Source organism: Bos indicus, chromosome 25, assembly GCF_029378745.1.
Source record: "Bos indicus isolate NIAB-ARS_2022 breed Sahiwal x Tharparkar chromosome 25, NIAB-ARS_B.indTharparkar_mat_pri_1.0, whole genome shotgun sequence".
Taxonomy (NCBI): domain Eukaryota; kingdom Metazoa; phylum Chordata; class Mammalia; order Artiodactyla; family Bovidae; genus Bos; species Bos indicus.
In genome coordinates this window covers 10637927-10664202 of record NC_091784.1, presented here as the reverse complement: position 1 = coordinate 10664202, position 26276 = coordinate 10637927, and the positions used below count along the sequence as shown (strand labels likewise).

Genomic DNA, 26276 nt, shown 5'->3' with positions numbered 1-26276 from the left:
GAGTGAGAGGGTGAGGGAAAGAGCAAACGGATGACTGAAGTCAGGTCCACTTGCAGCAATTCTCTCCAGTTTGCAGAACACCTGATGCTTTGCAAAGTACCTTCATGTACACACCGTGTTTAAGAAGGAGTGGCTGGTCAGCTCCATTCTACAGGTGAGGAGACTGAGATGTGGGAGAGGAAAGGCCTTCGGGGGATTCTAAGAAAGGGTGCTGAGAGGTGAGAACGGAAGACTTTTGAGAAAAAGGAGCGGAAGGAGGGAGACGTTTCTTTGGGGGAGAAGCCTAAAGGGAAAAGCAAGTGTTTAAAAGTGCATGGACAAGACTTCCCTGGCATCCCAGTGGTTAAGACTCTGCTTCCAGTGCAGGAGACGTGGGTTGGATCTCTGGCTTGGAAGATCCCCTGGAGAAGGAAATGGCAACCCGCTCCAATATTCCTGCCTGGGAAATCCCATGGACAACAGAGCCTGGTAGGCTACAGTCCATGGAATCGCAAAGAGTCAGACACTGAAAAAAGAGACATGACTAAGCGACTGAACAACAACATATATATACAATTTAAATGCCTTAAAAAATAAACAGGACTTCCCAGGTGGCACAGTGGTAAAGAGTCTGCCTGCCAACGTAGAAGACGCACAATACATGAGTTTCATCCCTGAGTTGGGAAGATCCCCTGGAGGAGGAAATGGCAACCCGCTCCACTACTCTTGCCTGGGAAATCCCATGGACAGAGGAGCCTGGTGGGCTACAATCCATGGGGTCACAAGGAGTCAGACACGACTGAACACCCATGCATGCACACATCTCTCATTTAAAGTCGTCACCGTGAATAATTATAGCCTCTGATCTCATTTTGTCACCGTGAACAGATCAAAAGCAGCGGGGATGGTCATGCCCACCTCACCTGACTGAAGGGTGCTGTAGATGCCTGGACCAGAAGGAGACTGTCTTCCTGTGGTTGCACACGTGGGAGTTGCCTGGAGTCCACAAATCCCACACGTGCAGGGACACCGTGAGGGGTGATGCCCCGGTACAAGGCTGGATGCCCTTAGCCCCCAGGGCATGTGGGGCCTTCCTTCCTTAGAGGGCTTCCCCTAAGGCGGAAGGCACCACCTTTCTGCGAGGATGTCCAGCTAGACAGCTGGATCAGAATCCCTCTGATGCTTTTGACCCTCAACTCTACTCTCTGGGAAGAGGGGGAGAGTCTGGGAGCCAGGCAACCAGAATGGGGCACAGGCAGCTCCCACAGCCTCCAGGAAATAGCCAAGCTGTCCCAAATCAGGGCTTCTGACCGAGCAAGCCATGCTCCAGTGAACAACACCAGCCAACCTGGCAGTTCTCTATGTAGACAGCAAAGCTGCCAGGTCCCTTCCAGGCTCGCCATGGCCAGGGCCCGACGCCAGCTCAACTAAGCAGCGGCTCCCAGGATAGAGCGGCGGGGCAGAGACAGAGGAAAATGCAAGGTGAAGCTCACAGTGCTTCACCCTTGTTGACTGCCGAGTCGTGAATTTTCCAATGAAGGGTAGGAAGCCGTAGGGAAAATCCTTTCCCCAAAGACAGGACTGGAGCCAAAGTGGACTCTGCTGTGTGTGTTGGGCTGTGTGGGTGGGTGGGGGTGGAAGGCTGGAGGGGTCTGGGGAGGGGAGGAGAGCAAGGGTCCCAGTCAACTGGCTGTAGACTATGGCAGAAGTGATGCTGTGTGACAGCCAAGGCTGGCTTATAAAAAGGACACGATTTCTCCCCGTGGTCTCGGTCTCCCCCTCCTAACTTCTCTTCCTGTTGGTGTGATCACCCTTCAACCCAGCCACCAGGCCGTGAGGAAACCCCCACATGGAGAGCCCCCGCCCCACTTAGAGGCAACGAGGCCCCCAGTCAGCAGTCAGCATCAGGTGCCAGGCATACGAGAGACAGAGCCTTCAGACGACCCCAGCTGACCCGGAGCAGGGCAGAGAGATGAGCAGTCCCCGCCAAGCCCTGCCCAAAAGACAGATGTTTAAGAGCAGAATAAACATCGGTGTTGTTTTTAGCCACTGCGTTTTGGGGTGGCTTGTGATGCGTTAGTTAGCCAGAAGAGTGTGCACCCCAAACTTAGTAATCACAATGTAAACACAGGATCTGCCCTTGGGATTAAACGACAGATTTATATGTAGTGGAAAAAACAAACAGGAAATGGAGGCAAAAAGGCGAATGTGGTCCAGGCCACGGCCCCACCCCTCTTCCGTTAGTGTATCGTCAGCTCTTTCCCCGAGAAGGTCCAGTGCGTATGGCCAGGCCTAGCTTTGGCCTCGGTGAAAAGAGTCAGTGCAAACCAGTGAGTCCCAGAGACAGAAGGCAGCTGCTGAGAATTTCCAGCGGTCATGCTTTGGGAAATGAACAGGCTGGATGATGCTCACAGGCATCCTTGGAGCCGGTCCTGCTAGGAGAGCAGCCTGGAAACGTGCTTTCCCCCCAGGCCACAAGGGACCTGGGCAGGCGGATCTGTGGCTGCCTCATCCATCGCCCTGGCCTTGGCCACGGCTGTCTGCAGTGTCCTTCGGGGAATGCCCTCAGGGCTTCTGGGCGTTCAGCAATGGCCCCCCGGGTGCCCGCCCACCTGCCAGAGCCGCGGTGGCTGAGCAGGGCTGACATCCACCCGGGGATCCGAGGGGTCGGTCCACAGAGCGGGCAGCTGGTCCTCTCCCCAGCTGGGCGGGGGCTGACCCTGAGTCACCGGGGCTGGGCACCACAATACCACGTCCCACGGGACACAGGCAGAGAAAAGCTGTGTCCCCAAAGAACCAGGCGAGGTTCCAGCACGGTCAGTGTCCTCGGAGAGCGTGCTGTGGGAGGCTGGGAGAGGGGAAATAAGGAAGCTTTAGGACAGGGCAGGTCAGCACACGGCGAGAGCGTGGTCGAGCCCGGGGATGGGAGGGGTGCGGGGATGGAGGAGGGGACATCCCAGGTCGGGGGGCGAACGGAAGCGAGAGGACAGTCACGTGCACAGAAATTGGTAGAACGAATTCCTCTGAAGACAGGGCCGGGCAACGGGGCAGCCCGAGGACTGAGATAGCAGCCGGGCTAGCCAGGGCATCCTCGGAGGAAGACCTTCCAATGCTGAGGGCCGCGGGGCATGCATGCAGACCTGCCTGTCCTTTCCGGGGCCCCAGACATGACCACAGGGAGGATCCCCAGGGCCCAAGTCCTCAGAGCCTTTAGAAGACACCCCAGCAGAGAAGGAGGTGGGGTAGAGGGGCAGCAGACAGAACACGGGTCCAGGAGCGGTCACCCAGCTCCTAGCCACTGCCCCGCCCACCTTTCCCGAATACTGACTTCCTGGGACCCTGTCCCTGGAGCCTCCTGGGGCTCTCCCCTCCCAAGCTCACCTCAGTTCTCTTGTCCCAGCCACAGCCTGGATCATCTCAGAATGATTCGTGGGTCCAGCTGCTGCAGGTGTTCCTGGACGCCAAAGGGGATGGTGGGCGTCCACATCCTGTGAGGGGCCGTGGCACACGGAGGCCAGGTCAGAGGACGGGGGGGGGTGGTCCGGAGTCCCCAGCACAAACTGCCTCTAAATTCCACCTCCACCCAGCTTCGTGTGGGGTCATGGGGACACCAGAAGTCTAGTGACCCCGCCTGTTTAAACTTGATTCTGCTTCAAGGAGATAGTGAAGGACAGGGAAGCCTGGCATGCTGCACTCCCTGAGGCCGCAAAGAGTCGGACACAACTGAGCGACCGAACCACAACAACTGGTGAGAACTTGCTGTGTGACCTCAGAAAGGTTAGCTAACCTCTCTGTGCTTTCTTCACATCTGCATAATGAGTCTTATAAGAGCCACCCTACTCGTCTTAGCAAGAGATGAGTGATTATGTACACACCAGTGGTTTGAAAGATTATAAAGTACAGTATCGGACAGTGGACATCATAGTGAGGTAATAATAAGTAAGTCTGAATCATATGAAATTGACCGTTGTATAGGTCAACAGTGGAGGAGGGCATAGCAACCCACTCCAGTGTTCTTGCCTGGAGAATCCCCATGGACAGCGGACCCTGGTGGGTTACAAAGGGTCGCAAAGAGTCGGACACAACTGAGCGACTAAGCACAGCACAGCACATAGGTCAACAGATAAAAGCGATTTCGTATTGTTCAGCTTACTATATCGAGTCTTTTCGTGTACCAGACACTGTTCTAAGTGTCTTGACTAATTTAAACCCCACAAAACTGCTTGGGAGTAAATATTATTATCACTCCCATTTTACAGATGAAGAAACTGAGGCCAGGGAATTCCCTGGCAGTCCAGTGGATGGGACTCAGCGCTCTCACTGTTGAGAGCCTGGGTTCAATTCTTGGTCAGAGAACTAAGATCCCCTGAGCTGAAGCAAAAAAAAGAGACTGAGGCCAGTGGGGTGACATGTCTTGTTGCCCATGGTCACACTCTGGAGAGAGGCAGAGTGGAATTTGAGCTCAGGTGAACCCCACGCTGACTCCCCCTCCATCTTGGCCAAGACTTACGCCAGTGTCTTCACCTGAGGGCACTTTCTCAGGCCAGCGGCAAGCTGCTGAGCCCCAGCGGCTGTGAACTTGTTGTACTGGACACTGGGGAGAGAAAGCCATTGTGGATCCTGGCCCTGGGGACCATCCAGCCTCAGACCAAGGTCAACACCACGCTCTCGACAACCAGCCCTTCCCAGGATGCCAGCAAGAGACCCTCGGTCCTCCCAAGCCCTGCCCGCATGGCCCAGGCTCCCACACTCACTCCAGCACCCGGAGGGACACCATGTCTGGAAGCGCGTGCGCCAGGCTCTCGGCTCCCGCGTCGCAGATACAGTTATTGTACAAGCTGTGGGAGACAGAGGTCAGGCCAGGGGTCGGGGGTGCTGGGGCGTCAGGGCCTGGCAGCAGACACACCAGCTGGGACTACTGCCCCATTCGACAGAGGGGAAAACCGAGTAACTTCTCCGTGGTTACTCCGTGAGTCTGGGGAAGCAGCAGGACTGAGTGGAGGTAGCTTCCTGCCAGGGACACCTCAAGTTCAAATCCCAGCTCTGCAGCTTGTTGCCTGACTTTTGGCAAGTTACTCAGCATCCCTGTGACTCAGTTTGTGCCTCCATAAAATGGGCATGTTAGAGTAATAGTGGGGAAGAGTAAATAAGTTCATGTTGGTAAAAAACCCAGAACAGGGCCCAAAACGTGGAATGAACTACTTGTTAACTATGGTTATTATATCTCCCGGGGGGTTGTGAGGTTATATCAGTTACTGTAGTGCGCCCAGCACTGGGGCTATAGCAGGGAAGAGCGAGACCCAGAGTCACTGGGCAGGCTTGGCTTTCTATAGGATACTCAGTCACCATCAGCAGTGTCAAAAATAGAACATGGGTGTCGAGGATGCCTCATTAACAAGAGTCCTTATAACAAGCCAGGTGCGGCCGCGGTTCTGATTTCAAGGCCGTGACTCTGCCTCGACCCGGCCTCAGAGCAGCGCTGCAGGACTGCATGAAAACGCAGCAGGTCTACACTGCAGCAAAGGGATTCACGCTAAACTCCGGGGACCCCTGAAGTCATGAGTTGGCTCGCACCAGGGGAGGAACCAGGGAGAGGTTTTGCAATCTCTTCCTGGGATGGACCTTAGAACCCAGGGGGCCCTTCCTCCCCCACACAGGGAGAGGATTCTTCCCATATTTCACTGATGCCAAGATGTACGTGTTCACATTTGAAAATCACTGAGATCAGGATGTGTCTGATAATCAAAGGATGTCATCATTTAGTTAACAGTGTTTTGTCCTCTTAATGATGTCTTACCAATGGAAGGCATCTTAAAGTCCTTAAAATATGAGGTTTGTTTTTTTTTCATTTTTTGGCCATGCCGTGCAACTTGCAGGATCTCAGTTTCCCAGTCAGGGATAGAACCTGGGCTGCAGCAGTGAAAGCCCAGAATCCTAACCACTCGGCCACCAGGGAACTCCCAATGTGAGTGAGGTTTTTTAAAGTGTCACTCAGGTCACACATCACCCCCACCGGGCCCACCTGCTTCTCCATTCACACCGGAAAACCCCCAGTCTCCCTCCTGACCCTAACGAAGGTCTCCCTGTATGGTCTGGCCTCCCCTGACCTCTCTCTCCTCATTTCCCACTCTGGGCCTAGTTCCTTATATCCAGCCACAGGGGCCCACCCCCCTTCTGGCTCTGAAGGACCCAACCCCTTTCCCACATCAGGCCCTTTGCATCTGCATCCCACAGAAGGGGGAGGGCCACCTCCTCAGAGCTCTCCTGACCTCCCTGGTGAATTCAATCCTCCCTATTGTCCTCTCCCTGGCCTTTGTTAGTTCCCTTCTTCCCAGCATGAATCAGCGTTTCAAATACTGTTTCCTCATGTGCTTATTTATTATGCAAGGAGCTCAAAAGTAAGACCTGTGCTAGTTTTGTTCAAGCTGTATCTCTAGTTCCTAGCACCGGTTCTGGCCCACGGTTGGTATTAAAGAATCTTAGATGCCCTCACAACTCTAGGCAGTGCCAACATCGACTGTACAAGCTGCACAGCACACAACCTATACAATGGCACGCAGGGACCCTGGCTGGAAGGTTAAAGGACTGGAAAGACCATCAGTACCGGGCACCACCAGGGGCCAGGCTATGAGTGAAAGTCGTTCAGTCTTGTCCGACTCTTTGCGACCCCATGGACTGTAGAGTCCATGGAATTCTCCAGGCCAGAATACTGGAGTGGGTAACCTTTCCCTTCTCCAGGGGATCTTCACAACCCAGGGGTCAAACCCAGGTCTCCCGCATTGCAGGTGGATTTTTTACCAGCAGAACCACAAGGGAAGTCCAGGGGCCAGGCTGGAAGTAATCAAAAGCAAGATGTGCTATTCCAAGCCTCACCAGAAGGTGGCAGTGTAGGCACGGACCGGTGTCTGAGTGACAAGAGCCAGCCAAGGCTGCCTGTGCACGGTCAGCCTTCCAGAAATCACTAACCCTGGACTCCAGAAAAGGCTCAGTCTTGCCATCCCCTGGGGAAGGAGGACCAATATTTATTAAGCACCAGAGCCAGGCACTGCACCAAGAGTTTTCTGTAGGCCATAGATATGGTACTCATTTTCCAGATGAGGAAACAGACTTGGGATGAGAAAACGACTTGCCCAGAATTTGCCCTTCCTCCGGGGGCTGCTAACCCTCTTGTCCAGGGTAGTGTCATCGCCCATCTCCAGCAGGGTTGTTCGTGTTGGGTTTTAGGTGGGTGCCCCCCACTCCCCAACCCCACCAAACTGTGCAACACCAGCCCAACAGAACAGCCTGTAGCGACTGCTTCCAGGGACCTCGTGGCTGGTAACCAAGGGGGCTCTCTGCCCACCCCAAGCCCACCAGCTCAGCACCTGACGGACAGGGACCCCACTCACCTCAGCCTGAGGAGGGACGTGGCCAGCGCGGGCAGAGCCTCGGCCAGCTTGCAGGCACCCACGTCGGTGATGTTGTTCTGGGACAAGCTGCAGGGGTGCAACAGGGGGAGGGCTCAGGGCCAAACCTGAATGCCCCTACCCACCAGCGCTCATGCCCCAGGCTCGGGCAGAGCTGGGGACCTCCGCTTCCTCACAGGGTGGCCCAGGGCAGCAAATGAAAGACAGAGCAGTGGGTGCTGAACTGTGTGAGGGGCACTGCGGGTAAACTGGACCAGTGAAAGGATGCCAGTCACATGCTGAGGCTGAGCGGGATGACGGGGTGAGGATGCAGGTGAGAGAGACTGCGCTCCTCCCACACCTGTTCTATGAGTTCACAGCATCCCTTCTTTTCCCTCTGGACCACTTTTCAGACTGTCATTACATGAGAGTTCACATTATTTGTTTGAGCTCCTCGAGGTGAGGGGTCGGGTCTGTTTTGTTCATTACTGTAAACATGTGCCTAGAGTCATGCAAAGTACATAGGAGGTGCTCAGAAGATACCTAAGTGGGGAAGGGAACGTAGGAGACAGAGATGGAGGGAGGAATCAGGGAAGGGAAGAAGGAAGGAAGGGACATGGGAGTGAAATCTAGCTCACTCACATTATCTCCTTAAACACTCCAAATTACTTAAGAAGTCTCAGTGTCCCTCCATCAGGGAAATCCCTAATTGGTTCTGGTGAATCCTGTGGCTTCCCTGATCATGGTTGTGGAGTAGAGTGTGCATGAAGTTTAACGATCCCTCTAGGTTCAGTAAAAAAAAAAAATCATGCTGATCCTCCTGCCTCATCCATCTCCCACTCCCCCAAACCCAGAACAGTTTTTTTTTTTTAATCAAAATTTACTATTTTACTAACAATCTTTTACTGATAAATCCTAACCTAGCTCTCACCCTCAGTCTAACTTTCTCTCATTAGACACTGCTTACATTCATTACTGCACACTTCACAATTATGATGGTTGTTTGTTGGTTTATTGTCTCCCCTCCCTAGATCTCTGAGGCCAGGGACTTTGCTTTGCTAAAAGCTGGGTCTCCAGGGCATTGAACTGTGTCTGCACATAATAGGTGCTTCTTACATATTTGTTGATTAAATGAATAAATGATTAGTAGAATAGCTGATTAAAGAAATGACTGAATGAGTGAATGGGTGCATGACTAAACAGATGCATGATTGAATGGATGAGGGAATGAAAGAAAAGGCGGGACTTTGGGGACAAATGCAGCAAGAAGGGCAAGCCCAGCCCACTCACTTGAGTGTCTCCAGGGCCTTCAGCTGAGGGAAGGTGGCTGAGAGCTGGGCGACACCCTCGTCCCCAATCTTGTTCTCGCTCAGCGAGTCCAGGCTGCAGGTAGAATCAGATGGGGGGCATCAGCCAGCACCCCAGAGGCCACCTGACCCTCCCCCACCCTCCAACCCAGCAGCAGCCTCCTCCGGTCCCCCGACCCCTGGGCACACCATGGCCAGATGCAGCTGAGCTCCAAGAATATGAGAGCGTCTTCATCACCTGGGAGCACCAGGTGGCCAATCAGGGGACAAGGCTCTGACTCCCCACGGACCTGAATCTCTGTTCTTCCTTGGAGCCCCATGAGCTGAGGCAAGTTCCCCAAACTCTCGAGACCTGAACTGTACAACTGGGATCACATTCCTCACCCCTACATCCCCTGTGGGGTTGCTGGGAGCAGCACAAGAGGGAAAAAGAGTCAAAGGTCACAAAAGGATTCAACTTCTTTTTATTGTTTCCATCTCTCGTCCCTTCCCTGCAGTGGGGGCATCCGGTCACTCACACCAGCCACACTAAGGAAGCAGGGAGAAGGGGACAAACAGGGCCAGGGCTTGGAGAAATTCCAGGGTTTATACTCACTCTAGATGCTGAAGGGAAGTAAAGGCCTCAAGGATCTTCACCAGTTTAGGAAAAACCTGTGGGCCCAAGACAGGGCCCAGCCTAGGAAGCAAAGAGGGGAGTCAAGACCCTGAAACAGCCATGGCCCTGCTATTCAACCCCACAGAAGGCAGGCCCACCTGAGACCTTACCTCCTCCCTGCCCTCCTGGTGGGACCCCAATCCTTTCTACTTCAGGCAGATTTCACAAAACCCACTCAAGAGGCCTGCTGGGCTCCCAGCTGGGGGCTCCCCAGCCTTCATCTCCACGTGGGGAGCCAGGGCTCACTCCTGCCATTATCCATGTAGACCCTTCTCCCACCCTGGCCTGGGGAAATGGTTCCCAGATGCTGGCCTGAGGACCCACCTCCAGCCCTGAGAAAGATGACTTACATATTTTCCATTGCTATTTCATAACAAACAGAACCATTTCTTGAGCACTTTTTATATGCCAAGAACATGCCGGGTTCATCACTCAGATCTCATTTAATCCTCACAATGACTCTGAACTAGGAGCCCTTCTTAGTCCCATTTTACAGATGGGGAAACCAAGGCACAGAGAGGTTAACTAACTCACGTAAGGCCACACAGCCTGGATGGACATTTAGAACAGACTTCAAGGGAATGAGAAAAAGAAAGATGGCAAAGGGCTCTCTCTCTCTTTTTAATATGGTTAAATTACTCAAGGTAAAGAACCATCTTTTATTCTGAAATTATATCCTTTGAACTTTTTTGACATCATAATGCTTCATTTTTGATAAAATTATGGTGCCATCAGTGGCTATTTCTCTTGTTTGAATGAACATACCTGATATAAATTAAAAGATGGTAACTTCACAGAGTCACTGAAATTCACTTTGAAATATTCACAATCTTTGAAACCCCAAAGCCTAGGAATCATCAGCCTTAATAAAAGGTCACGAGAGGGGGATCAGAAATCCGACTTGAATCTGGGCTGGCTTCCCTGGTGGCTCAGATGGTAAAGAATGTGCCTGCAACGCAGGAGATCTGGGTTCCATCCCTGGGTCAGGAAGATCCCCTGGAGAAGGAAATGGCAACCCACTCCAGTGTTCTTGCCTGCAGAATTTCACGGACAGAGGAGTCTGGTGGGCTACAGTCCATGGGGTTGCAAAGAGTTGGAAATGACTGAGTGACTAACACTTTTCACTTAGCTTCTCTAGGACCTTTTGGACAAATCCCTTCATCTCTGAGTCTCAGTCTTCTCAAAGTTAGTCCCAGTCTTGAAGGATTTTTAAAAGATTAAGGAATTCATTTACTAAATATTGATTGCTTGCCTATAGGGTGCCAGACCCACCAAACGTGGCAACGCAGATCGCCGTGAACAGAAGAGACAAAAGTCAAAGCCCTCGTGGAGCTAACATACCAAGGGGCAAGATGGATCATCAGAGAAACTGGTAAACTGTCCGGTACGGGAGATTATACGTGATGCGGAGAAAAGCCCAGCGCGAGCGGGGCAGAGCTGTACTTTCAAATACGGGAGACAGGAAAGGCCTCTCTCAGGGATCTCCGTGGTGGTCCAGTGGTTAAGACTGCACCTTGCAGTGTAGGGGACACAGGTTCAGTCCCTGGCGGGGGATCTAAGATCCCACACGCCACGGAAAAACGAAGCCTGCGTGCCACAACTAGAGAGCTCATACACAGCAAGGAAAAATCCCGCATGACGCAACAGAGATCCTTCGGGCTGCAACTGAGATCTAGGAAAGCCAAATATAATAAATAAATGAAAATGTTTTAAAGTTTGTTTAAAAAAAGAAAAGATCTCTCTTGCTGAAAACCAGAAGAAAGTGTCGGCATGGGCCATGCAGACACCTGGGGAAAAGAGTCCTGGGCAGAAGGCACAGCTAGTGCAGAGGCCCAGGGGTTGGACCAGACCTGCTGCTAAGTCACTTCAGTCGTGTCCGACTCTGTGCGACCCCATAGAAGGCAGCCCACCAGGCTCCCCCGTCCCTGGGATTCTCCAGGCAAGAACACTGGAGTGGGTTGCCATTTCCTTCTCCAATGCATGAAAGTGAAAAAATAAAGTGAAGTCGCTCAGTCGTGTCCGACTCTTAGCAACCCCATGGACTGCAGCCTACCAGGCTCCTCCGTCCATGGGATTTTCCAGGCAAGAGTACTGGAGTGGGGTGCCATCGCCTTCTCCATGGACCAGACCTAGTGAGGTTGAAAAGCATCAAGAGGATGCACATGGCTGCAGAGTGCAGGAGGCAAGGCTGAAGAGGTAAAGGGGGCCTGAATCAGGAGAAGCGTCCACCAGCACAGCCCCTGCTGGGTTCCGAGTGGCTGAGCGGCCTCATCTACAGGCAAGTGAAACCAACAGGTTACCCTACGTGGTAGCTGCCAGTCCCACGCCCAAAATAGTCCCTTCCTTCCTTCCTTCTTTCCTCAGAACTTCTCGGGGCTTCTGGCCTGCAGGTGGCTAGCCTCTGGGTTTTGGATTGTGTTGTACCCCACGGCTGCTGCTCCCCAGAGCACAGTTCCGACCTCAAGCTAGGGGCTTTTGAAGCTGAAAATAATTCAAAGCCAGAATGGGTCCTTGGTACTTGTTTTCGTATGTTTCCTCTTTTCAGCAACACTTTTTTTTCTTTAACCTCTGCACAAATTTGGCATCTTGTCTCTCTCTGCTCAAAAGAAGAGATGCTTGGCTTTTTCTGGAGGGCCAGGGGAGCAATGATCAGGAGGAGCAGGCAGCTTGTGGGTGCCCCATCAAGGACCCTGGGCAAGTTACTTAATCTCACTAGGCCTCAGTTTCTTCATCTGTAAAATGGGGGCAATAATGACTATCTCCCAGCTCTTAAAATTAATGAGATTACATACAAAAGGCACTGAGTACACTGTAGGTGCTTAATAGTTCCTTCCCAATCGTCAGATGGTTTAAAATCCCTAACAAGGTCCAACTATGAATTTAGCTTTTTCCCGCATTGGAGCAAGAGCCAGCCAGGCTGATCTGACATTTGTGACTTTGGACAAACAATTTATCCTCTCTAAGGTCTCAGTGTTTGCTTCTGTACAATAGGGAGATAATAACAATTTCTCCACCCAGCATGGTTCATTCCTATTCCTTTGCCTAGCTTCAGTGCTTCAATCACCTGCTCCAGGAAGCCCCCTAAGTCTGATTCTCATAGCCCTTGAGTTTCCAGCCACTAATCACAGCAGCAGGTGGTAATTTTACACCAGACAGCAAGCTGATTGAGAACAGTGGCCTTGGCCATAGGAGTAGATCTGTTGAATGAGTGGATATGAATGAGCATCTTCACCAGCAAATGGGCCAATTAGCTTCACCCGTGAGACCCTCCAGGACTAGCCTGGACTGGCCATGCCCCAGCTGCTGGAAGCTGGTTTCCAGAGTGGTGGGGGAGGACGAGAGGATAAGAATAATTCTGAGGGCTGATCTGCATTCTGGTGGCATCAGCCCAGCTAACGCTGGAGGAGAAACCTCATGGGAATCCGAGACGCTCCACCCCTTGGCTTACGCAAACTCCAGCTTCTTTAAGTCTCGGACAGCAGGGAGCTCCCCAGCTGCTGCTTCAGAGGAGCTTCTTGTCCTGGAGAGAACGGGCAACGTCAGTGGAGAGCTGGCACAGTACCATCACTGAGCCCCTTCCTCTGGGTCTTAGTGCCCCAGGGCCCAGAATTCCCTGGAAGGACAGCCTTCCTCAGGCTTCTGTTGTCCCCTTGTTAAAAAGAAAAGAACCTCCAAAAAGGATATTGTTAAGGCATCACTGTGTGTTTCACACAAAAGAGCCTTAGAGGAGGCACTACCCACACCCTCCCCAGACAGAACACAATAGGTGCTCAAACAATGCACGATGAAGCAAGGAGGGAATGACACCCGTCCTGCAGTCATGTTTCCTCTACCATCTCAACCTTAGACCTCTGCCATCTATAAAACGGGGATCCTGGTCCCGGCTGCCTTGAAATGTAGCCCTGGTGTCACTTGTATGACTGGATGAACACTTAGCAGGAGAGACTATCTCCTTGGCTGTATTTATTTATTTTTAAAATCTGGTTGCACCTCACAGCATGTGGGGCCTTAGGTCCCTGGCCAGGGATCAAACTCACGGCCCCTGCACTGGAAGGTAGAGTCTTAACCACCGGATCGCCGAGGAAGTCCCTCAAAATGTGTCCTTAGATTTAGCTGGGAAAGAAGTTCGTCCATGATGGCAAGTTCGGAAGCAGACACAGTGATAGATCCTGGGGTTTCTATCTGAGTGGTGACCGCAGTGAGAGATTCTAGATGGTCATTGCCCAGGGATGGAGAGGGGCATGGGAGGTTCCCCCAAAAGAGGAGGCACTGGAAGTGCTCATGACGAACTTAACACTAAGTCCTGTGCAGCCTGGACCACCTCCCATGTCCCCTCCCCCTCACCTCTGGATCTGCACGAGATTGCCAAGGTCTTCCACATCCTTCATGGACTTGGCCTTGAAAGGCTCGATGGTGAACTTCTCCTCCACTGCCCGGAGTAGCTTGGCCTCCCCACGCTGCTGCAGGGACTCCCATAGCTCCACAGTGTCACTCAATGCAGCCCTGTGAAGGAAGGGCCTCAGACCCGGGCACGGTGACCAGGCTAGACCATAATGGGGGAGGGGGAGCAGCTCTTTGAAGGAACCTCCTACCTGTTCAGATACTTTCCTTCCTCAACACAACCCCTACTTCCTCTAGGGAGTCTTGCATGACCACTCAAGCCCTTATCACTTCTTCCGTTTACTCAACTCTCCCAAGGGTTTTATTTCCCTTTTTGCTTTGGCTACCAGGAAGCTCAGTGGAAAATTCTCAGTTGAATGACAATGTTGTCAACCTTACCGCATGGGTAAATTATGCTTAGGGGGAAGGTGGAAGAGATCCTCTGGTGATTAAATGACCAAACAGATCACCAAAGAATTTAGATTCCTTAATTTAAGGAATTTTTACTTCATGCTGAGGGAGGTAGGGTGCCTCTGAAAGATTGGAAGCAAGGATAGAGTATGATCAGATGCAATTTCTAGTGAGACTGTGCTGATGGTGGAATATAACATGGAGTGGGACAGGAGACTGGAGGCAGGGAGGTTGAGGGAGGCTATGGCCTTAATCCCACCATGACAAAATGTGGGCTTGATGGGGTTTCCATCTCCAAGGGATGGAGAAAAGAAAATGAATTCAAACCCAGATCAGTCTTAGATCTAGACGTGGCCCAGTGCCTGGCTTAAGGCCGGTCTTCACATTCTGGTTGAAAGAATGATGCTGTCCTTCCCTGGCTGTGTGACCTCAGGCAAGCTACTATCCCTCTCTGAGCTTCGGCTTCCTCATCTTAAAAAAAAGGATGGAATCACGTCTGCCCTCATCTGGCTGGCATTCATTCTAAATGAGACCCCCCATAGAGTCAGCACTGGGCACAGCACCAAGACACCCTGCAGGCGCCCAAGGCCAAGGAGCCCCCTCTCCTGTCCCCAGCCCCCACCTGAAACGGGTGACACAGCTGAGTCCCACGAGGCTCCCCAGTCCAGAGGCGTCAACGCCAGTGCTGCGGAGGTCCAGGGAAAAGTCTCGGCCCGCGGCCTCCAGGGCGCTGCCCAGCACATGGGTGTCAGGAGGCGTGAGCCGTGTGCCCAGGAAGGAGAGGCGGGCAGGGAGCCCCTGCAGCACGTGCTGCCAGAGCCCGGGGTCCAGCGCCTCGTGGGCACAGTGCAGCAGCTCCAGCAGCCGCCCCGCCTGCAGCGTCCCGGGCTGCAGACGCTTCAGGTACCTCGTGAGCACCTTCTGCTTCCTGTCCGCCGACGTGGCGGCCGCCGGCCCTGCCAGGGCCCCCAGGCAGCCGGCGCGAGGCTGGAAGACCAGTCCGACCAAGAAGCGCGGCACGCCCTCCAGCCAGTTGTCATAGGGCCGCTTCTTCCTCGGGGTCAAGGCCAGATACTGCGGCAGCTCCTTGTCCTTGATTTCGCCGCTCAGAGCCAGCCACACGGCCCCCAGGAAGCACTGCAGGAGGAAGCTGGAGAAGGCCAGCTCCGTCTCCGGGGCCCCCGGGGTGGGCCGCAACCAGCCTTGGGCCACAGCCCAGGCCCTCGCCTCCGCCGACGGTAAACAGCCCGCCTTCAGGCCCCTCTGGTGTGCACGGCCCAGCTCCCAGGCCAGCCTGGCCAGTTCCGCCAGGGCCCCCGGGGGGCCATCGCGAGCTGCTGGGCCTAGCAGGCCCACGTAGAGGCCCGTGAGCGTGGAGGGCAGCTGGGCTTCATCGCTCCGCTGCAGGAGGGCCTCCGCGAGCTGGCACACGGTCCGGCACACGGTGGGGCTGTGGCTGTGGCTCAGGAGGAATGGCCGGGCCTGCAGGAGCGCCAGGGCCCTCTCTTGGTGCTCAGGGGTCCCCTCCGACTCAAAGTAACGCCTCACATAGGTCTCAGCCTGCTGGGCCGAGAAGCCGGCCACCTCAAACAGGGCGTCCACCTTGCTCAGGCTCTGGGCCAGGCGGCCCCGGGGCCAGGCCGTGAGCAGCAGGGTGCAGCCCCGCAGCAGCTTGCGCTGGAGGAGGCCCGCCAGCAGCCCCCGGAGGGAGCGGGGCTCTGCCGACCCGGGGACCCCTGTGCTGTGCAGGGAGCCATCGTGGGCTTCCAGGTCCTCGAAGCCATCCAGGATGAGCAGGATGCGGTTGGGCCTCCTCGCGATGTAACTGAGGACCTCGTCGTCCACCGGCAACGGCTGCGGGCCTAGGGAGGACAGCAGATCCTGCAGGCGGTAGGAGGTCCCCGGACGGTCCAAACGATGGCAGGGGACACAGAAGACAAAGTCGTACTGTGGCAGCTGGCCGTGGGCCCAGGCCCGGCTCACGGCCCGGGCCCAGTGACTCTTCCCATGTCCCGCTTTGCCCAGCACAGCGATCACCCGCGTCTCCCGGGGCTGCTGGCGGTCGCTGGTGGCCAGCAGCACCTCGGCCAGACCCCCTCGGGCCGGCTGCCGCTCTGCCCAGTCCAGGGTGGCCAGCTCTCTCTCCTGGCTCTTCCCGCTGCTCTTCTCCAGCCTCACCCTCACCAGGTCCATGTCCACCAGGGTGCCTTCCGGGCCGGTGGGCTGGGCCTGGTACTTGTCCCGTAGCGACTGGTAGAACTGCTCCACGCTCTCTGCGCAGGTCAAAGGGTGTGTGGGGTCGAGGGAGAGGAGGATGCTCGTGGCAGGACTGGCCACTGTGAGGCCAGCCCGGCCCCCATCACTAGCGTCTTCATCCATTCATCTCAGCCTTCCCTAAGCACGTTCTTGATTAGTGGCCTCACTCAGTTATCCAGACACTCATTCATTCCTTCTTACACCCAGTCATACCCTCATCTCACTTGATTATCTATCCACTCCATTCACTCGCTAACCTTCATTGTTTTTTAACTTTTTATTTTATATTGGGGTATAGCCGATCAACGATATTGTGGTAGTTTCAGATGCCCAGCAAAACAACTCAGCCAGACATGTACATGGATCCATTCTCCCCCCAGACTCCCCTCCTATTGAGGTTGTCACATAACATTGAGCAAGACCCTGTTCCAGACAGCAGGACCTTGTTGCTAACATTCTTCTATTTGCTCACCGTAGGGAGGCCATGGGGGGAGGGGTGTTAAGAGCTAAGATAGTAGACTCCACGAATCTGGTTCAACTTTTTACTGTTCTCTTGAGCATGTGAGGTACCCCCTATGCTTCAGTTTCCTCACCTGTAAAACCGGGATCATACTGGGGTCGTTGGTGACTTGACTACATACATCTCATGTGCCTGTAAGTGTGTCTGGGATAGAGTCCGACTCAGCCGTCTGGCTGTTCTGTAAGTTGCCCTTTCCTTTCTACCCTCTCACACTCATCACCCACTCTTGCCTTCATCCACTCTCTGTCACCCACCCTTCCCTCCAGCATTCTCCCAGCTTTGCAAACAAGAAAATGCTGACACATAGCATGGGCTCACAGGGGACAGGTCCTCAGTAAACCTTTCTCTAAGTGCAGGTGTAACTGGTGGAACGAATGATGGGATAATGGTGGGACCAAATGAGCACCTGAATGAAAGAATGAATGAGCCAACAAGTAAGGGACCCTGCTACCACTCACCAGGCCACTTGGGAAGTTTGCTGGAGGCCCCGCCAGCTGCTGGGCATTTGGTGGGGGACATCTCATCCTCTGGAGGGGAAGAAGCTGGTGTTAGAGTTAGGGTGAGAGGCACCCCGGGGACCTCCCTCCCTCTGGGTCATCAGTCCCTTGAGTATGCCAAGGGCAGAGCTGACATGGGCTGAGTGTCCCCAGGTGGTGACCTGAGGCTGTATCCTACTCAAAGATGTCTTTCTTTGGCCGGCTGTACTTTTAAAATTTTCACCAGTGTTTCAGAAATCACAATATGTATGCTAAAATCAAGATCTCCAGGTTCTGCCGGCAATTCAGATCAGGCTGCACTGGGCCTGTTTTCCTGCCATGTAACAAGCTGCTGAGATTTGACATGGATTCTCCTGCTGTTCCCCTCGCCCACCCTCCCTTGCACCCACCTCCCAGGACACCCTGTCCTGTTTTGTACAAACACAACTTGCCAGTCCCTGCAGGCAGTTCTGTGGGTGGATCTCGTTGTCTGAGGCAACTCCTTCCCCAGAACCTTTAGTTCTGTTTCCGGTAACTCTCAGAGGTCCAGCTGATTCTTACCTGTCAGGCCTGCACGGGAGGTGAGGGCCGGTTCGGGCATGCTGGGGAGGTCAGCGGCAGACGGGGCAAAGGGGCTGGCAGAGCCAGGCCGGTCTGGGGACTTGGGAAGGCTCTGGACAGCAGGCCCGCTGGATGGGGGTGTTTGGCTGGCCGGGGGCATCTCACCTACAGGAGAGGGGAAAGGAGTATAGGATCAGCTAGGAAGGGTCACCCCGGCTGGGGGGCTGGGGAAAGGGGACGGAAACTTCCCAAGGAAGTCATTTCGGGATGGAGTTGAGGAAAGAACTCTGGAATTACAGCTAGCTCCTAGAGCCTTGGTTTTCCCGTCTGTGAAATGGAAACAATCATCTCATAGGGAGCTTAAGGGCAAATGCTACTAGGCACCTTCCCCACTATGTGGTCAGAGCTCGTTTTCCTCGATATCTCTTGCTTCTGGAGCACCAGTTCATTATACAAAAACTGGCGAGCAACTTTCAGAGGAAGTTCTTGAATCGAACAGAAGCATCTCCTACGTGCATTCTCTCTCCCTGAGAGCCCAACGCATCCCTTCGCTTGGACAATCTACAACCCTTCAATGGGGCAGGTCAGCAGGGACCACTTTGCTGACCTGGAAACAAGGCAGTTCAGAGAAAGCTGTACAAGCATGCATACCCACAACGGCATACTAAAAAAGTGAGCGAGAGACTCAGGAACTCTTGTGAGTATCTCTTATTGTTGTTTGGCTTGTTAATTAGCATGCAATGATGTCGTGACTTTAAAATATAATAAAGTTTTTTTTTTTTTTTAAAGAAGGCTTAGTGGGGGAAAGTGACCCAAAAAAGGCCACTTAGCCATTTGGTGGGTGGTGGGTCCACTCGGACCATGTTGGGGAGCTCTGCTCCTCTGCTTTGATTTTTGGGAAATGGGGACAGAGAAGGGTGTTCTGGGGAAGGAAGATCATGAGAAGGTGCTAGGCTACACCTGTCAAATACCTGGGTGGGAGTGGGGGAGGGGGGCATGGGATACAGGAGCAGTCAGGTCACAGGCAGAGGAGGTGAGGAGCCCAGGTTCACACACTCACTTTGGTAGATGAGTATACTGGAGACCCCCGTCCCAGTCCCTGAGATCGGCCAGAGCCCCTGGGGCAGAGTGGGGAGAGTGGGGATAATCTGAATGGGTCCCGCGGGAAGACTCAGGCAGCTCAACAAGGAACTGGACAGAGGCGCTACAAGAGACAGAGAAGGTGATTTTGGATTCTCCATTAAAATCTTAAAAAAATATATATATACATATTTCAATTATCTAGAAAAATTATTATTATTATTGACAGCACCGCACACAGCATGTGGGATCTTAGTTCCCAGATCCCTGGTCCAGGGATCAGCCCCGCCCCCCTGCATTGGAAGTGCAGAGTCTTAACCACTGGACCATCAGGGAAGTCCCTTCATTAACATCTGAGTTAATATCTAGTGGAAAAAAAAGTGAAAGTGTTAGTTGCTCAGTCATGACTCTTTGTGACCCCATGGACTGTAGCCTGCCAGGCTCCTCTGTCCATGGAATTCTCCAGGCAAGAATCCTGGAGTGGGTTGCCATTCCCTCCCTGGCGAATCCGGGTCTCCTACATTGCAGGCAGATTCTTTACCGTCTGAGTCACCAGGGAAGCCCCAGTGAATATCTGACTCCCTTATAAAGGGCTCAGGTCTACGAGACAGCCGCAGCTGTGTCGGCCTGCCCTTGGTGGTATTGCTGGCACCCAGCAGAGCAGCTGTCACAGAGAGGGTGCTCAGCTGATAACTGATGAAAGCACAGGGCTGGCGGGTGAATTCCCGGATTGGAGGGGATTCCCAGCTGTATCTCCCAGGGATGCATTTCCTCCCAGGCATATTCTCCAGCACAGACTGAGTGGATGGGGACCCGAGGACCAGATTGGCTGAGGCAGACGTGGAGGAGACACTGGCAAAGGGAGGAATTCCATTCCTGCTGCCATAGCCACTCCTGGGGCACCTCCAGGGGACGGGGAAGCCCACCCTCTTGGAGCCCCTAACATACCTGCGTCCTTCAGCCGGGTCTGGCTGGATGCTGGCTCCGTGTTGAACAGAGCAGGAGGTGGCGGGCAGGGCTGAACCAAGGAGTCGCTCACTGGCCCCACCAGGAAAGTGCCAGTCACCACGGGCATGGTGAGGGGCTCGGCTGTGAGGAAGGGGGGCGTGTTAGAGGCTGGGTGAGATCTGGGCGGGGGGTGGTGTCCGGAGGGGCCTTCTTGGGGGTGGAGGAGGGCAGGGTGGATCTCTCTGCTGGCAGTGGAAGGAAACACCTGTCCTCAGGCCTGGGTGAAGCTGGTTTCATTTCAGCAACTCCTCTGTGCTAGGCAGTCCCCAGCCCCAGCCTCCTCTTTATGGCTGGGTCCTGAGTGCTTCCTACCATGGAAACCTAGGGATGGGCAGACCTGTTAGCCCAGGCCCCTGTCACCCTCTCTACAGCCAGTCACTGAGCCCCCAGGGACCCTAAGAGACCCCAACACTGCCCATCAGTCTGAGGCAGAAATTTATCTCCTTTGTTTAATTGTGAGTCCTTGGAGGGTGGACACTTGCCTCCCTCCATCAGACTGGAAGCTCTGTGAAGACAGAGACTATTTCTCCATCATCTTCATGGGCAGGATCCCTGACTTCTCCATCACATTAGAGTTTGCTGAGGGCAGAGACCAGGCTTCCTCCATCAGACTTGGAGGCTTTCATTCCTCAATCTGTTTCCCACAGAGAGGCTGGTTTCCCCAGCTTTGCTAAAACAACCAAGTGAGAGGGGAGGGGAAGTGGGGGGAGAGGAAGGGGAGGGGAGAGGAAGGGAGGGGAGAGGAAGGGAGTGGAGGGGAGGAAGCATCTGGTGGGTGGCGGGGCTGGGGAATGGTGAGCGTGGAGGAAGAGGCTCACTGAGGCATGGGGCCTGTAAGGAGGGCAGGAGGGCACAGGGTAACCAGCCGATCCGAGGTGACAATACTCTTCAAGGAGACATGTGACCTGCAGGCGCAGTGGCACTAGGTGGTGGGGGAGGGGGGTGGGGGGGTCTCAGCTCTGACTCGGAGTTAAGAGGAGGGAGGCATCATTGGCGGGGCTTCATAGCAGGAGCGGAATCTCCCAGCAGTCCTTGAATTTCAAAGCAATGGGCTATGGAATCATGACCTCGGTTTGAATCCCAGCCTCGCCTCTCACTTGCTGTGTGATCTCGGACAAGTGGCTTCGCCTCTCTGAACCCCGAATTTCAAATGCCAGTTTCCGTGTGAACCTGAAGGGGCCCCTGCTTTCCTGCCCACCTGCCCTGCTCACCTAGCTTCCGGTGCTTCAGATCCACAGGCAGCTCCTCTGGGAAGGCTGCAGAGAGAACCCCACGATCATCAGCCCCAGGGCAGGGGTGTTCCAAGGCCAGAGGGGCTCTGGACCTCAGCAGGCCTTGCCTTAAGTGACTGGGAAGTGGCCTTGGGGTCCCTTTCCCTCCCCTGCCCCCAACCATTTCTGCCCCGACTCATCTGCTTGAGCCGGAACCCCATCATGAAGCACCCGGGTCAATGAAGCACAGGGAGAGGCAGAACCACAGAGGGGACACAGAGGAGGTTTGTTTTGTTCTGTTTTTAAACTTTTTTGGCAGCACTGCAAGGCCTGTGGGATCTTAGTTCCCTGAGCAGGGATTGAACCCTCACCTCCTGCAATGGAATCACGGAATTCCTAAGAGAAGTTTGAGTTAAAAAAATAACAACAATAATAATAAAAATAAAAAACAACCTGCCTTTGGAGCCTTCCTAGCTGTGTATATCTGCAACACAGCATCTCTGAGCCTTTGACCTCTCATCTCTAAAACGGGGGCAGTGATTCCCACTTTGCAGGAGTGCATTGGAAATCAGTGAGTGAGTATTAAGCATGTAACACATGAGAGAAAACCCCTATGTGTCCCTTAGCAAGAGGCTGATGAAGCAAATTATAGTTCATCCCCCAGTGAAATACCCTAAAAATAATGAAGACACTGAAGGATGTATGGGGTGGTACTGGCGTCTGCAGTCTACCTTGAAATGCTCCAAAAGTAACGTGGATGGATGGGTGGATGAATAGAGGGATGGCTAGAGACGTGTCAAACCCGATACAGCCAAACACTGATGGTAGGATGTAAGCGTGGGTACTCGGTTGCTTGTAGCACAACCCTGTCACCTTTACTGCGTGTTGAAGTTTTCCATAATAAAATATTAGGGGAAATGCTTATGAAATGAAAAAAAAGAAAGAAGGAGGGAAGGAGGAAGAGAGAAAGGAAGAGAGAAAGGATGGGAGGGAGCAAGGAAGGAAAAGAAAGAAGAAAGGAAGGGACATTCCCTGAAGGCAGGACCATGCGCTTCCCAACAGTGCTACAGAAATAACCTCCCAGACACATTACATGAAGAAAGAGTGGAGGTGGTCATTTGCATGAAAAAATATTTTTTAAGAGGTGACTTTTAGACAAAGAGAATATTTCTTTTTTTTTTTTTAATCTTTGGGTCACACTGCGTGGCATGTGGGATCTGAGTTGCCTGACTAGGGATCGAGCCCATGCCCCTGCGCTGGCAGTGTGGAGTCTTAACCACTGGACCACCAGAAAAGTGCCTGAATAGAATATTTCTAACAACACCAAAAGGGAACTGGCAACACAGGTTGTCCTCAGAGAGGGAGAATGAGGGACTGGGGGAAAAGGGTGGGAGGGAGATTTTTTTCCCACTGAATATTCTTTGCACATTTTGAATTTGTATGTCATGAACCTGTTTATCTGTTCAGATTCAATAAATAGGTTCAGGGCTTATACATGGTCTGGCACACAGTAAGCACTTGATCAACGGTTACGCCCATTTTATGGAAATTTTCATTCAATGGATAGTTATTGAGGTGCTCCTGCATGCCAGCCACATGCTGGGGATGAAGTGATAAGAAGGACTAGGTCCTCATGGTGGGGGACCTAAGCAAAGGCAATAAATAAAATAAATCCAGATTGTGACAAGTGTTATGGAGACAGAGAGACACAAACAAGGTGAAAATAGGTGAGGTAAGTTATATGGAAAGCGTAGTCAAGGAAGGCTTTCAGGAGGAGGTGACATTTTGGCCAAGACCTGAGAGATTCCCAAGCCCATAACGGGAAGAAGTTGGGGGCGGGGGTAGGTACATCTCAGAGAGAGAGAGAACAGCACATGCAAAGGCCCTGGGGCTGGAAAGGATACATGGGTCACAGGAATGGAAAGAAGGCAGAGTGACTGGAACCTGGAGACTCACAGTGCGTTTGGAGAGATGGGAAGCACCAGGTCATGCAGGCCTTGGGGTGTGTATTTTGTAGCCACTGGGGGGTCAGCGTGCATGTGTGTCAGTCGCTTCAGTCGTGTTCGACTCTTTGCGAACACATGGACTGCAGCCTGCCAGGCTTCTCAGTCCATGGGATTCTCCAAGCAAGTATTACTGGAGTGGGTTGCCATTTCCGCCTCCAGGGGATCTTCCCGATCCAGGGATTCAACCAAAGGAGTCTCTGGCACGGTAGGTGGATTCTTTACCGCTGAGCCATTGGGGAAACCCAGAAGGTCAGCAGGGCAGCAATATGATCTGATTTGTATTTAAAAGCCCACATTAGCTGCCAGGTGAGGGCAGATTAAGGAGCAGGGAGACTGACAAGAGGCTCAGAGAGATGCAGGTACTTGCCCAAGTTCACATGGACTATAAATAACAGATCCAGGACTCAAACCCAGATCTTGCTGGGGAAAAACTGTGCTTGAAGAGCTCTTCCTTAAACAGGGGGTGACAACTAAGGATGAAAGAGAAGCCAGAGCCCAGAGGTCCATTTGGACCCCAAAATAGCCAGGGGCAGAGACCCAGCAGGAGAGGGGCCAGTTGATCCTGGGCAATCAGCTTCCTCTCTGCGTCACTAGGGAGCAGGGGTGAGGGGAGAGATGGGAGGACTCCCAAGCCCAGGCCGAGCAGACAGGACTCAAGGAGGGAAGCAACTGGGAGCCATCCCAGGTTTTAGAGCTAAGGCAGGGCCAGCAGTCAAGCAAGGCTGGGTCAGATCAGGGAGTGGGGAAAGCGAGGGGGTGTTGGGGAGGGACGGGGCGGGGGCTCACTCACGTCTCTTCTGACTTTTCTGCCCTGCCTCCTCCAGCAATTCCACGCTCTCGCTGATCATTTCTTCCAATCCTATGTGCTCGACTTTGGGGAAAAACCAAAGACACCAACACACAGTCAGTGGACATCCAAGGTGAGGCCCCACTGACACTCCGTTGGGAGGGAATGTGATCACTCATTGAGGGCGGTCCTCGGGTATTACAGTGCTCCCCCAGGAACAAGGAAGGAAATGCAGGCTGAGCCAAGAACTGCCCGCCCCTGCCCACCAAGGGACAGTTAGGGAGTTTGAGATCACATGTACACACTGCTATATTTGAAATGGATAACCAACAAGAACCTACTGTATAGTACACGGAACTTTGCTCAATGTTACGTGGCAGCTTGGATGGGAGGGGGCTATGGGGGAGAATGGATGTATGGCTGAGTCCCTTCACTGTCCACCTGAAACTATCACAGCATTGTTAATCAGCTGTACTCTAATATAAAAAGTGAAAGTGAAAGTCGCTCAGTTGCATCCGACTCTTAGCGACCCCATGGACTGTATGTAGCCCACCGGGCTCCTCTGGCCAAGGAATTCTCTGGGCAAGAATACTGGAGTGGGTAGCCATTCCCTTCTCCAGGGGATCTTCCCAACCCAGGGATCAAACCTAGGTCTTCTGCATCATAGGCAGATTCTTTACTGGCCGAGCCAGCAGGGCAACTAATATAAAATAAAAAGTTAAAAATAAAACAAGAACTGGTCAACTTACTGAAAATGTCTTTGCTCAGGCCCTCCAGCTGGGTGTCCTGGAAGACGTACTGGTCCAATTCCGCTGCCCAGACAAGAAAAAGCATTGTCAATCAACAATTTCTCACCAAATGCTTACTGTACGCCTGGCATTGGACTGGGTATCAGGGAACTGTGACCCTTCAGACTCGGCACACGCTGGGGTTCAATAAATGTGTGCTGAACGAATGATGAAATCAGTGAAGGAAGACTGAAGCTTAATGGGCTCTTAATCTAATTAAAGGCATGATATATATCCATGCAAACTTTTCTACTGCTATAAAGCAGTACATCGCAACATAGCAGAGTTGTCTTGAAAGTGAAGTGAAAGTCACTCAGTCATGTCTGACTCTTTGGAACCTCATGGACTGTACAGATTCTTTACCAGCTGAGCCACCAGGGAAGCCCAGAGTTGTCTGGGGTTTGAGTTTAAATTCCAGCTCTACTCCCTCACCCCACTAGCTGTGCAATCTTGGGTCTACTTAACCTCTCTGGGCCCCTGTTTCCTCATCTGTGTAATGAGAATAAATAGTACCTACAACCCAGGGATGGATGGTGAGGATTGGAGGCTCTGCATTTAAAGCAATCAACACAGTAGCCAGGACACAGTGAATACTCAATAAAGTGAAAGTGTTAGTGGTTCAGTCATGTGTGGTTCTTTGCAACCCCAAGTGCTATAGCCTGCTGGGCTCCTCTGTTCATGGAATTCTCCAGGCAAGAATCCTGGAGTGAGTAGCCATCCCTTTCTGGTTAATTACATGAAGTGCAGCATGTCTTATGGCCAAGGGAAAGATAGCTATCATAGTAAGAGGTAAGATGAGGGTGTATTTTGGGTTGGGGTAGTCAGGGAGGGCTTCCCAGAGGCAGGGATCCTAGAGACAGACCTTGAAAGATGGGGGGGCAGAATCTGAGAGATGAAAGTGGAGGGCTTCCTGGGTAGTGGGGACAGAGTGGGGAAAAGATGGCTAGGAAACTCTTGAAACAGATGTCTTCAGTAAAAGTTTCGTGTTGGGGAAAGTTCAGACTTCATTTTACAGGCAATTGGGCTTCCCTGGTGACTCAGACAGTAAAGAATCTGCCTACAATGTGGGAGACCTGGGTTTGACCCCTGGGTTGAGAAGGTCCCCTGGAGAAGGGAATGGCAATTCACTCTAGTATTCTTGCCTGGAGAATTCCATGGACAGAGGAGCCTGGCAGCCTACGGGCCATGGGGTTGCAAAGAGTTGGATACAACTGAGCAACTGATACTTTCACTTTACAGGCAATAGGGAGCCATAAAAGGCTTCTGAGTAGGGCGTGATGGTGGTGATGATGACAATGAATATGATAATGAGGATGGTGTTGATGGTCGTGGCTGGGTGGTACCTAACACTTACTGAATGCTTATTGCAATCCTGCTCTAAATACATTCCACACAGAAACTTATTCAAGTCTCACAGTCATCCCACAAGGCAGGCAAGATTATTATTCCCATTTTATACATGTGGA

General features: G+C 52.9%; 1 protein-coding gene across 8 annotated transcripts in view; it reads right to left on the bottom strand.

Annotated features, from left to right (window-relative positions):
• Positions 1 to 2117: 2117 nt before the first annotated feature.
• Positions 2118 to 26276, bottom strand: part of CIITA (class II major histocompatibility complex transactivator) — a 59544-nt gene continuing 35385 nt past the window's right edge. For 3 of the 8 annotated variants that reach the window (XM_070779661.1, XM_019988133.2, XM_019988134.2), the window contains exons 4-20: positions 24772 to 24834; positions 24026 to 24106; positions 21230 to 21274; positions 19959 to 20099; positions 18991 to 19134; positions 17931 to 18095; positions 17352 to 17420; positions 14740 to 16390; positions 13671 to 13829; positions 12775 to 12846; positions 9267 to 9347; positions 8655 to 8747; positions 7368 to 7454; positions 4734 to 4817; positions 4490 to 4573; positions 3361 to 3467; positions 2118 to 2827 (exon numbers count right to left, since the gene is read on the bottom strand). In XM_070779661.1, the coding sequence (XP_070635762.1) occupies positions 3392 to 3467; positions 4490 to 4573; positions 4734 to 4817; positions 7368 to 7454; positions 8655 to 8747; positions 9267 to 9347; positions 12775 to 12846; positions 13671 to 13829; positions 14740 to 16390; positions 17352 to 17420; positions 17931 to 18095; positions 18991 to 19134; positions 19959 to 20099; positions 21230 to 21274; positions 24026 to 24106; positions 24772 to 24834 (3095 nt within the window). In that variant the 3' untranslated portion in view covers positions 2118 to 2827; positions 3361 to 3391. Of the gene's footprint in view, positions 2828 to 3360; positions 3468 to 4489; positions 4574 to 4733; positions 4818 to 7367; positions 7455 to 8654; positions 8748 to 9266; positions 9348 to 12774; positions 12847 to 13670; positions 13870 to 14739; positions 16391 to 17351; positions 17421 to 17930; positions 18096 to 18990; positions 19135 to 19958; positions 20100 to 21229; positions 21275 to 24025; positions 24107 to 24771; positions 24835 to 26276 lie in introns of those variants that run through there. The other 5 variants (XM_070779663.1, XM_070779664.1, XM_070779662.1 and 2 more) reach the window with 5 other exon arrangements.